This window comes from Taurulus bubalis (assembly GCF_910589615.1).
Source record: "Taurulus bubalis genome assembly, chromosome: 5".
Classification (NCBI taxonomy): Eukaryota; Metazoa; Chordata; class Actinopteri; order Perciformes; family Cottidae; genus Taurulus; species Taurulus bubalis.
The window spans coordinates 14,240,457-14,252,689 of NC_136593.1; the positions used below are offsets into that span (position 1 = coordinate 14,240,457).

Below are 12,233 nucleotides of genomic sequence, written 5' to 3' on the forward strand. Positions count from 1 at the left end.
ATGAGCGCCAACGGGCCCGCCCCAGACCCGGCCCCCGTGGCCCCAGAGGCCCCTCCTGCCTCAACCCCTGCCCCTGCTGCGGCCCCAGCCCCAGCCCCTGTGGCAGCACCGGCACCTCCTGCCCTGCCTGCCCCAGTGTCCAGCACCATCCCGGTCGGTGCGTTGGCACAGAAGAAGCGGCAGCAGTATGCCAAAAGCAAGAAACAGGGCAGTAACGCCAACAGCAGGCCACCAAGGGCTCTGTTCTGCCTCAACCTCAACAACCCCATACGCAGGGCCTGCATCAGCCTGGTGGAGTGGAAGTATCCTTGACAGTGGTATTATGTAGAGCTGGCTGAATGTCTGAGTGTTGGGATTTGAGCAAAGATCATTACCAGTTCAGAGAGCTGAAGCGGTTAGATTAGAAAACTAATTGGCAACTGGTTTCCTAATGAATTCATCGGAAAAGTAATTCATTAAAGAAAAACACTAAACATTCTTAGTTAATTATCCATGTTTTTTTCGTTTTATATCAATATGGTTTTATATCTATATGGTTATAGATTGTAATTAGAACAAATCAAAACAAAATGTCACTTTGTGCTCTGGCAAGCTGTCATTTTTCACTATTTTCTGACCTTCAATAGATCAAATGATTAATGGATTAGGTAAAAAGAAAACTGCCACATTAATAGGTAGTGAAAATTATCATGAGTTGCTGACTGCGCTACTCGTTCACAGGTCCTTTGTGTATACATACCTTTGTTTGATCTGTCTGTAGTAATTATTCATGACGACCAAGTCCAGTGATTTCTTGTCGTGCTTTTTAAAGTAATCAGACTACATCAGGGATTTGAAGTATTTTACATCCATATTATTTTGTATTGCTCTGTTACATCATTTTCTTCTGTGTTTTCCTTAACTTTTTTTTCTCAGGCCATTTGATATATTTATATTAATTGCTATTTTTGCCAACTGTATGGCCTTAGCTGTATATGTCCCCTTCCCTGCAGATGATTCCAACTCCACAAACCATGACCTGGTGAGTAGTCTGTATATGTCGCTCTGATACATTTATTCATGTGGTGCCTATTGTATCAGTGCTGCTACTTAAAGCCCAAAACAGACTGGTGTTGCTCTGCATAGTTTTTATATGGACTCTCCGAGTACACATTGTCAAAATGTTAATGTCTGGCTTGTTAGGTTTGTAATAAGGCGTTAAAAAATGGAAGATAATCTCCTTTAGTGCCTGTTGTTATGTTCTTGTTTGGTTGAATAGTTTCAAGATTAAATTCAACATGCATTGTACTACATAATCCTCTTTCAGTTGAAATAATTTGATTGTATTGTCCCTTTTGATAAGAGATATGGTAGGTATAGTGTATAGAGATTTTGCTGTAGTAGTGAGACGTTTCATACAGATTGTATCTTTAGCATATTGCTTCATCATGCAGATTGCAAGTATCTGCTGTGCCGACACAGAGAAACACTTTGACAACTACCCTCATTGGTGCTTTATCATATCATAGTTTCCCTGTACAGAGGTTTTATTCAGCTTTCTATTTTTAGACTTTATCGTCATTGCACCACTCTGTGCACCTTGTGCATTTATGTCTGTGTGATGAATTATGGGTGATGTAGTGTTGTAAGCATTGTTTCACAGCTGAGTAGGAGTGCTTTCTCCAAAAGCTAGACAAAAACACAGAATATGGTCCTCCTTACATGAGCAGAATTTATCTGTAGTGCTCAATGATTCATGAAGAGCGTATACAGTGTGTCTGCAGACATTTGAATGTTCTTGAAAGCTTCGTCTGAGAGCAGGAACATGTTAGCGGAGGTTACCAGCGTGCTGCAAAAGACCGGCGGGAGTGTTTCTCAGTCTGTTACGCTGCTGAACCTGCTGTGCAAGATAAGCTACAGCTTTAGTTAAAAGGGTTTCTGCTCTACTTTGGAGAAGTAAGATGTACTGCTTCTCGGTTTGACCTCCTGGAGGGTGACCTCAGGGTGTTTGTTTACGCAGCGGTGGTGCATCGGGAGAAAGTGGGCCATCTGGGACATTACAGTACCTGATACAGTATTATGTACAGTGTGCTGTCAGGGTACGTTTGGGAGTGAGGTTTAAAAGAGTTGGATTGTCCTAATGGTGTCAACTGGAAGAAGAAAATGTTCCCACTTGCTAAAGAAGAAACAAAAAGAGTGTAGAAAAACGTTAAGAGGCTGGTTGCACCCGGAAGAAAGCAACGCCGAAACGTGTGTATTTTGCTGATGTGAATATAAATACAGCAGCAATAGAGTTAAAAGGCTATTCTAATCAGCAAGCAAGTCTTTTTGGACTGGGGTAGTTACACACACACACAAACACACACACACACACACACACACACACACACACACACACACACACACACACACATGCTCTCTTTTTCTGCACCTACACGAAGCATGTTAGAATATAGTTTATTTTTGTTAATTTTCTGTTTTGAGCTATAGTCTTGATGCATAAAGTCTATTAATACATATATTTTAATATGAAGGCTGTAATATGTGGGAGGCCTTTACTGCCAAGCCAGAGGCGTTAGTGAGGTTTAATGAATTTAAATTAGGGATCAAAGATATCAGATCGAATCAGTATTTGTTATTGTATTAGGGAAGAATACGTTGCATTGGTGCACCTCTTACTCAACAATGATTACTTCTTCTGCTTTTATACAGTACAATTAAATATTGTGATGCACCAATCTACTTTCAGTTGCGAGTTTTCAGAAGCCATTCACTAATGTGTGTCCCAGCCTCAGATCGATAGTAAACCATGTGTATAGTGTTGACAGGTGCTCATTTCATACTGGTAGCTTTATGTATAACCTCTAAACCTCAGGTGTTCTTATTAAGTTGCAATGCAGCCATTATGGAGCCTAACTGCAATGTTAATAAATTCAGAGCCAGAATGTACATTCATATGTTCAGAGCTTCTCCTTCTCATGTGTTCTGATCACATTCAAGTGTGTCTGGCAAATAACTAAGGTTGCTTGGAAGCTAAATACTATGTCTCATCTCAGCCTTCATAATGCAAACCAAATCTGTAAGTGTAAACATGTGATGGATATGTTTGGCCTCTTTTAATGATGCCTTCATTATGTGTTTTATCATAATCTGTTGCTGTGTATTATTTGTCACTGTATTCTAATGGATGTTGTATTATGTATCCTATGTCCATGATTATAAGATTAGAGTTGGGGATGCTATTCCTATATCTTATTTTATTTAATGAACCATAATGCTACATTTTGTGCACTTTTGTGCAGACGGTCCAGGACTGAGCAGCATCATTGATGCGGCCGACATGCTTCATGAACAAGATCATTAAGTAGAGATGAAACGACATGTTGATGATTAGATATCAAGTCATTTATCATTTAGTCACCTCCTTTGTAGTCAGGACAAAGCTTAACTGTTTGAAAATGCACAACTGCCTCCTCTGTGCTTATATGGATGCTTCTTCAACTGCACTATACAGTATGTGTTTTTGCTGATCCTCATACTGATCCTTGTCTATTGCTTGCACAGGACTTTGTTATCTGATTTAATGTTGACACTGCAGAATTAAACCAGAAGCCAATGCTGCAATCTTTCCCTTTTCAGCAGAGGTTGAACAATAGAGTACTTTGTAGGGCAGGTGTGCCAGCTTGGCCTTAGTTGTTCTACAGAACTCACGCTGTAGTCACAGGAGGAGCACTAGAGACAAAAGTGCTGAGCTATCTTTTCTGTAGCAGCCAGCAGGTACGGCTGTAGTGGAGATTGCCATTTCACACCGCTCTGCTCTGCAGCCTCAGAGGTGGACTGAGAACTCATATGAAACCTGAGATAGGGTGCTGAGGGGCCTGATGTGTAAAGCAAGGATCAAATTATATCACTAGGCTGTTGAACTAAGCAGGTTTTTACACACACACACACACACACACACACACACACACACTCAAAAAGCGGTGTAACTTTCAACACAGAGAGACTCTGAAATGTTGCAATACAGACAAGCTGACGTCTTGGCTTGTGAATGCGTAGACTGTTCATTTAGTGCATTCTCAGTTTAACATTAACACCATGAACATAAACATACTGAATTTGTTTGCTGGTGTGACTCTGTCTTCGCAGTGCTTAGGTGCTGCAGAGCTGCTCTGGGTTAGAACAGTGCAATGCTGCAAAGTCACAGAGGCCTTAATAGCATGAGTCTGTCCGTCTTGTTAGTGAGGCTTGGTTAAATGCAGCAGCTCATTATAAATAGAAAGCAATTTCCTCCTCAGGCAGAACATTGGGCAAAGGAGGTCCTGCTTTCACCAGGAGGCACAAGTGAGTAACAGGATGTAGCGAGCACTCACGTGCGTAAGACAGCAAACCCTGACAGGAACTCAAAGTAATTTCTTCCCTCTTCTGCTTAGCTTTCTCCTTTTTTTTGCTCTTCCTTTGTTTAGTCATTTCCCTGCAATATAAGACACGCAACCCATCCTGCACGTGACTGTGTCTCCTCCAAACGCACCTTGTCTCAGGGACAGATAAATAGTCTGCAACCCTCCTGCCTTTGCTTTAAGGTCATTTCTGACTTATCTATCTGAGACTCAACACCCCGGGCAGCTCCGGCTGAAGGTAGCTGAGCAAAACAATGACCTTTTCATGGTGAATATGATTCATACGTCTCTTCCTTAGTGAGGCAACACACAGTGAATTGCTTATGGTATCATGTAGTGTTTGCCTGTACCACTTTTATTGCATAACTCTGGAGCCGCAGAGCGATTTATTTTACTGGGGACAAAAGGACACAAACATGTAAAGACGGAAATGTCTCACACAAACCAATGCAGAGGTCATTTGGATGCGAGCAGAGAACTCACAGCCTAAATCAGCTTCACGCTTGGATGCTGATACATTTGAGGATATCATCAAGAGAGGCGGGCAATATAGCCAAAATCTTCTCGTCATTTCATATCTTGCTAACGATACAGCATGTTTTCTTGTAGTTTAATAAATAAATCGTCTATATAAAATAATCACATGGTAAGAAATAAATAACAGTTTCATGTGAAAATATATATAGAAAACTAAATGAATAAATATTTCCATTTATACACAATCCGATTAAGACAATAGTTTGACTCAACTACACTGGGGTAATTCCAAAAGCAGAATTTATATCACTTGCGTTATATGCTCTTGTTTTTAGCAATTTATATGACACACTTGTGTATCTAGATATATGATTTCAATATGACATTTTCATATCAAATTATTGCCCAGCCCTTACATGAATAATTTTGCTAAATCATATATGATTTAATGCTATTGACAGGGGGACTGAGAAATGGAGGCATACATGTTGGTGCCAGGTTTTAGTGAGATCCTCGTTTTAATGTCTGGATTTCTGGTAGTTTAAAAAAATAATTTGCTTTGATGTTGACATTTGGTGTCAGAATAAGCTCAAGTGGTTTACACAGCAGGAGGTGAAGGGGGCAGGAGATGGTCATTATAAACAACTGTCCCCTCTGTTTAAGATGAAGGGAAGCTTGTTATGACACTTACATCTAATGTAATGTAATGTGTTTTATACTATTACACAATTAGACAGCGCAGTATTTCTTATTTAATCTTTATTGAGATAGTAGGCTTACAAATTATAAATACGATGTGTGAGTGAATACTAATGGATGAACAAAAAGAAGCCAAACATGGCTGCTACCATGTTGAGTAGTAAGATATAACCCTTTTTGCATAGATTCCCCAGTTCTATCCTCAAAAGTCACACACAATATGCTTGTCTTCATACCGTACGATGACAATTCATCTGACAAGACATATTTGAAATTAATTTATATAAATGAGTGCTTAATTATGGCACAATATGGCTCCAACTTAATTTAAACATATACTGGCCTTGTTCTTCAACACCATGTGCAGGCCAGCAGAAATCCGTGGTTCACAGGTTCAAATACACGGAAGTGTTACTAATCAAACAGATCTATCATTAGTTATCGCCTAAATCTTACACGGCTTCAGTCAGTTCATTCATGCACACAACTTCAATGAACTCTCAGGCCTGTTAAACAAGACACAAGTCACCCGAAGCAAAGTCCTGTTAATATGTATGCGTATAATACAGTTACAGGCGTGAAATGCACAGAGCGACCGTGCCCTATAAAGTGAGCAGCTACCGAAAAAGAAGTCATTTCTGATGTAAATGCAGACCAACAACATCACAGAGCCAAACTTGTGACTGGCAGCCAATGCCTGTTGACTGATCACAGTCACCAAGTGCTTCAGTGTGACACCCAGCCACTGAGAGGCATCCGCCATATTGCAGTGGTTCTTGTCCAAGATTGTCAGAGGCACAATACAGTGACATTTCTTCTTTTGAGCGGACATCTGATGATATTGCAAGTCCCTCCATGACATCCTCTATCTTGCCTTTTCAACCTTTTTAAAGGATGCCGATCAGGAATGTGTAAAAGTAGAAATACCACTTCCATAGATATTTCACATATTAGCTGCTCAGGTTCTACCTCAGTTTGCTTTTGTTATTCTCTTGTAGAAAAAAGGACCTTGTGTTATTTGCCAGCTTTGTAGTCACCAAATCAAGGTCACAGGCTATGCGCCAAATAAACAGCATGTACTGTACATTTATAGAATGGCAAACAAATAGAATGCTTTTAGCCAACACGCAGTGCAATCTTTCAGCTAATCGCCCAGAATTTACTAAATCCTTTCTGTAATTACAATTCAAAACTCATTATGCAATTGTGTTTTTTAAAATACTACTGAGTTGCTGATGTTGCATTTTGCAAGTCTTTGATAGTATTTGCAATATATGTTTTGAGTCTACACTTGGGGAGTTGAGGACATATTTCCATCTGAGGAGGGCTTTGTGTGCCAGTGTTTTGGCTGCACGTGTAAAGAAGAGCGTAAATGTGTACGTGTGTGATGGATGAAGCAGTTAGCGGTGTGTGTGTGTGTGTGTGTGTGTGTGTGTGTGTGTGTGCGTGTGTGTGTGTGTGTATGTGTGTAATGGCTGGCACAAGCAGCAACGTCTGGACTGTGGACTCCCATAGAGATGATGTTAGAAGTATGTGTTTAGTCACTTAACGCAACTGCTCATTTGTGGCTCACACTAGCACTGTCCCTGCCTGTTATCTTGAATGTGTATTTCTGCACATGTGTGCAAGTGTGAGAGTGTGTTTGTGTGTGTTTGAGAGAGAGTAAAGAGAGGGAGTCAGAGCCGCGCTAGCTTTGTGTGAAAGTGCAGTCATGATTAAGAACAGAAGAGCATGTGCACACTGTGTGCGTCAAACAGCCACCTTAAAGAACAGCAGATGATTTATTTATTCTCACGTTCTATAAACAACATTTATGATTTCTTATGAATATGAAGCAATGAACAAGAGTGACAAATGACAAGAGTGAGTTTGCTAGCTTTTTAATTTCTTTATGATTCATTGTTTTGTCCTGCTTATACTGTTAGTCTAGTTATTATTTACTAATGCAAATATTACAATGGTATTTACTGGGTGTGAACAACAATGATGAGCTGGGCTCGTAGAAATAGTGAATGACTGATTGGGGAAGTGAAAACAGGTGAGCAGGTGAAACTAATCAGGGCGGGGCAGACAATCAAAACTGGTGGGAGAACACACAAAGGCAGGAAATGAAGTGATCTGAAATGAGAGGTGAATGACAAATAGAACAGGAAGCACTAAACATGAATGATATCAATAAATGAAACAAGGAAACACATAACCTCAGAACAGAGTGAGACATTATTACCTTTCAGCAATATTACCTGTTATAATGCACACTTTTGTTAAATTAAGGTAAAAGTTTGAAGTCACTAACTGTGAGTGTGATTCCTTTGTCGCATGACAGCTCAAATGCACTTCAGTACAAACTGAAGAGCCGATCCAAGTTCATTTTAATACAAAACTATAAAACAAAAAGTACTGCACATAACTCAGCATCCTATTATTTATGACGAAGTTAGGATTGTTTCTGTCGCCCTTGCTGTCTTTAGGCTTTTAATGATAATTGTTCCTTTGCTTCTTTCTTGTGTTTTGTTTGCTTTGGTTGGTGAACATATTGGTTTAGTGGCATGATGTTAAAACACTTGCACACATTAGAGTAGCATAATACATCTCTCACATACAGCTGATGTGAAATGGAGCAAATCGATACACTTGATCACTCGCTACTATTAAACTATAATTGTTCAAATGAAATAGTTATTTGTATGTACATGACTAACTTTCCCAATGTGTGTGTGTGTGTGTGTGTGTGTGCCAAATCATAATGGGAAGAGTTGTTAAAAAGAGAGACAGGAAATAAATATCACAAACTCAGACAGAGAAGTGCAGTATTCTTCCTTTCTCAATCGTGTCATGCATATATTATAGTCATTTTAAGATAGATACTGTATTTACTGGATGTCAGTAATAACATGTATTTTTGTGAAAATATTCAACTTAAACGAGGCATTGTCAAACGTCTGCTTGAGCCAAAAGCTTTAGGTTTAATAAAAAAATTTAAAAAACTGAAGAGCCGAGTTGATTTGTTTACGTCCAGCATGGAGCTGAAGAGCTGGTTTGGCTTTTGGGATCTAACTTTAATTTCCTGAGTTTAACCATTTTCTTTTGTTTCCATTGAGCTATATGTGCTTCCTTACATGGACACACATCTGAAAGCATGAACATGTGTTCTACAGATTTACAGCACAGTATGTATGGAGCACTAACATTCCCAGACACACATTGCAAATGATGAACTACAAAGAAAAAAAGGAAGAAGGGACCAGGGTGACTGTATGTGTGTGTGTGCGTGTGTGTGTGTGTGTGTGTGTGTGTGTGTGTGTGTGTGTGTGTGTGTGTGTGTGTGTGTGCGTGCGCGCGTGTGTCCATAGTTGTGAGTTTTGAGAGAGATATGAGTGTGTTGGCGTGACTGAAATGGGAATACATGAGAATGCTTTACTCCCCGTGAGGTGTTGCAGCATTTATGTTGTGGATTCACTACTTGCCTCTTTCTCTACACTCAGTCACATGCAACCACGAACACAATGATACAACATCAAGAGAAGCTTTGATGGTTTTGCTCATGAACTCAGCAGGTTGAATCTTTTTGGCTGACGAACAGGCCATTCTGCACAAGTTGTGCTGTATTGTAGACGACGCTTTAAAAATACTGTGATTCTAGTCGTACTGCACTGAGCTATTGCTGTGTGAAGCCAAACATAATCTGACAGCTGCAGTATTTTACAAACTGAAAAAAACATCTTGATTGAACAACTACATCTCAATGCAATTCTGTGTCGATGGTGTGACGTTAGGGCAAAACTATAAGCAATGCATCACTGAGCTTATGCAACAAGTATTCAGTATGATGTTTTCTTCCTTTGTGAAGACTAGTGTGGGTATACTCAAAATGACCTGTACTTGTAGTGTTTTCCTTGACATCCACATCCTCACACAAATCCTGCCGCCCCCACAGTACTTCACATTCACACACAATTCGCGTGTACACATACACCATATACAAAGACACATTAACATACTGTAATGTGCATTCAAACATATGGGCCCAGCTATATAGAGCTATAAAAAACGTTGCATATGAACAGATGTGCGATACACTTTGTATTATCTTGTAGTGTTCTTGCTGAATTCAAATTTGATAGATTCATGTTACTGTTTTATTCTTGGATTTAGTCACTAGTTCAGTACTAAACAAAATAAAATGTACAACAATAAACAATAAAAGCAATGCAAAGACATGTGAAGGGATTTCCGCAAACACATTATACTATTTCCTAATAAGAAATCAAAATACATTATTAATACACTGTGATAAAATTTATAAATTACTGCACATAGCATCACCAGGTAATGTGACATGCCTTATTGAAATATACAGAAGATTAACACAAACTCCATCCATAACACACACTTATGCACAGGCACCCCAACATAGGCTGCACACTCAAACACCCGTATTTATTGTGCAAACCTGTAGGAGTAGGCGGTGAAGAAGCACTAAATGCCGGCTGCCCTCAGCCCCCTCCCCTGGCTTGGCTGGATGGCATTGACTGATCTATACAGACAGGGAAAGGAAAGAGAGTTAGTGAGGGATGGAGAGCGCATGGGGGAGGGAGATGTAGCTGGAGAATGATGTGGGAAGTCCTACCGAATATATGTCTGCTTATTGTGTGCAGGATGAGTTTCAAAATGATATAACGTTTCTGTGACACTCAGGAGAGATCTGCTCTCAAACTGTCCCGTGGCGACAGAGTTTGTATTGGCTGCTGTGTCGTCACACCGTGCTGTTTAGTTGCATTCACTGACTGTGTGTACTCTCTACTGTACTATATATGGTTAGCATTAACATTAGTATTATGGCTTGTGGTTTGTTGTGTTTGCTATGCTTAAGCGCTCTCGTCGAACACAGATATCAAACATGCATTATACAACTCTGAGTCACGTGACTGTAGGCTTTAAAGCCACACGCTCAGATGTGGCTTGTCATGCACACAGTAACACTCAGTTGTTCATTTAATCAGAAATACATTGAATAGGCTGAACAATATATTTGTTAGATAATTCATAGATTAGACCTCCGGCGATTCCTCAATTAATTGATTGACTAATTGATTGATTAATTGTATTGGCATTGATCACTAAAAGTTATTTTTATAATATATATAGAATATATTTGGGGTTTAGTCTGTTGGATTGCACTAAACAAGACATTTCAAGACATCACTTTGGGAAATTGCAATGGATAATTTAGAGACCCGAACGATTACTTGAATAATCTGGAAAATAATACAGAGATCAATTGAAAACTAAAATATTCTTTAGTTCCTAATTTATATTGCATCACTGTTTCACGGTTTCTGGAAAATACTTTTCATTTTTAACAGTTTTTCCTCAAAACTAGAGAATGAGACTTGAATTTTACGCTAAAGCCTAATCTCATGCTATTTATAGTCTTGTTAACCAACAGCCTTAAACCATACAGTGATCACTAAAAAGAAAAAGAAAAATATCTGTAGTAATCCATATTTTTTCATCATTCTCTCTTTTCCATGTTACCATCATAATATGGTCGCAGGCGTCCTCCCAATGTCTTTAGTACTTAACATATAGCGACCATCAGTCAGGTTTACTGCCCTTCCTGGTTTACTTGTACATTTCATTACCCCAGACAATGTAATGGCGAAAATTGCGAATGGTTTGTATTCAACTAAATATTGAATATCTCCTCAACCCCAAGGTCTATTTGAATAATTTAAAAAGCTATAATATACAGAAAACCCTTGTAGACATAGATAATAAGTTAATATATGTGTTAGTTTATGATAGTACACAGAAAAGGAAAAAGAAAATTGTTGTTTTTTCTTATCGTAAAATATATTAATGCTGAATGTAATGTATAACACAGCTCTGTATGGTAGGAGTATATGTGCAAAGTTGTGCTTTGATTGAGTAAAGTTAAGTATTTTTAATAATTATTTTAGTTCAGGATCTTCGAGCGATCGTGTCAGCTCGGCCAACACTAAACATTCCCACTCCCTCCCTGGTCCCTGAACGGTCTTCGCTTCATTCTAGCCATGTGCTGTAGGCTGAGAGTCCAAACAAGGCCTGGTGAATCTTATTTCAGCCATAAGTAAGTACATTTTCATTTATTTTTGCTAGACATAAATGGCAATGTTGTGCCTATCTTGGCGAAGGTTGGTTTCTCAGCGGATTTGGCGTTATTAGTGGATTCAGTATTTTGACAAATCGTGGTGCTCTCCCAAGTAACTCTCGAGGCCCTTCGAGTCATACTTATGGTTTATGCTCATATTTATTGTGGAATAGTGTCATAAACATGAAACATTGTGTTGTTTATTTTTGCTGTATTACACCAGAGGCCCTATTTGGACTGGTAAGGTTTGGAGATCAAGTTGAGTTGAAATATCCCAGCTCTGAAAGAAATCCCGTGAATCATAGTTGCGTCAGCCAATCAGCGTTGAGAAGCTCCGCCCGCTACCGCTGTCTTGCCATTGCTGAATCAAACTGTTGCTGCTCAGCCTCAAGTAGCGCTGGTAGCGGCCGTCATTCAGACGCTGTTGTGGGACTACGGATAATATTATGAACCCAGAAACTATGGAGTTTGATATTCCGACGAATGTGGAAAGTATAAAGCAGAACTAGTGGTTATTTCCATGGTGGATGGCGGAAGCGGTATCC

The 12,233-nt window shown here is 39.4% G+C and overlaps 1 protein-coding gene across 1 annotated transcript in view; it reads left to right on the top strand.

Moving 5' to 3' along the window:
• The window catches only part of cacna1da (calcium channel, voltage-dependent, L type, alpha 1D subunit, a), a gene marked incomplete at both ends in the record, with an annotated part of 54,033 nt that continues 41,800 nt past the window's right edge, over positions 1-12,233 (top strand). The window contains 2 exons of the mRNA XM_079218361.1: positions 1-302; positions 916-1,021. Coding sequence (XP_079074487.1) covers positions 1-302; positions 916-1,021 — 408 coding nt within the window. The remainder of the gene's footprint in view (positions 303-915; positions 1,022-12,233) is intronic.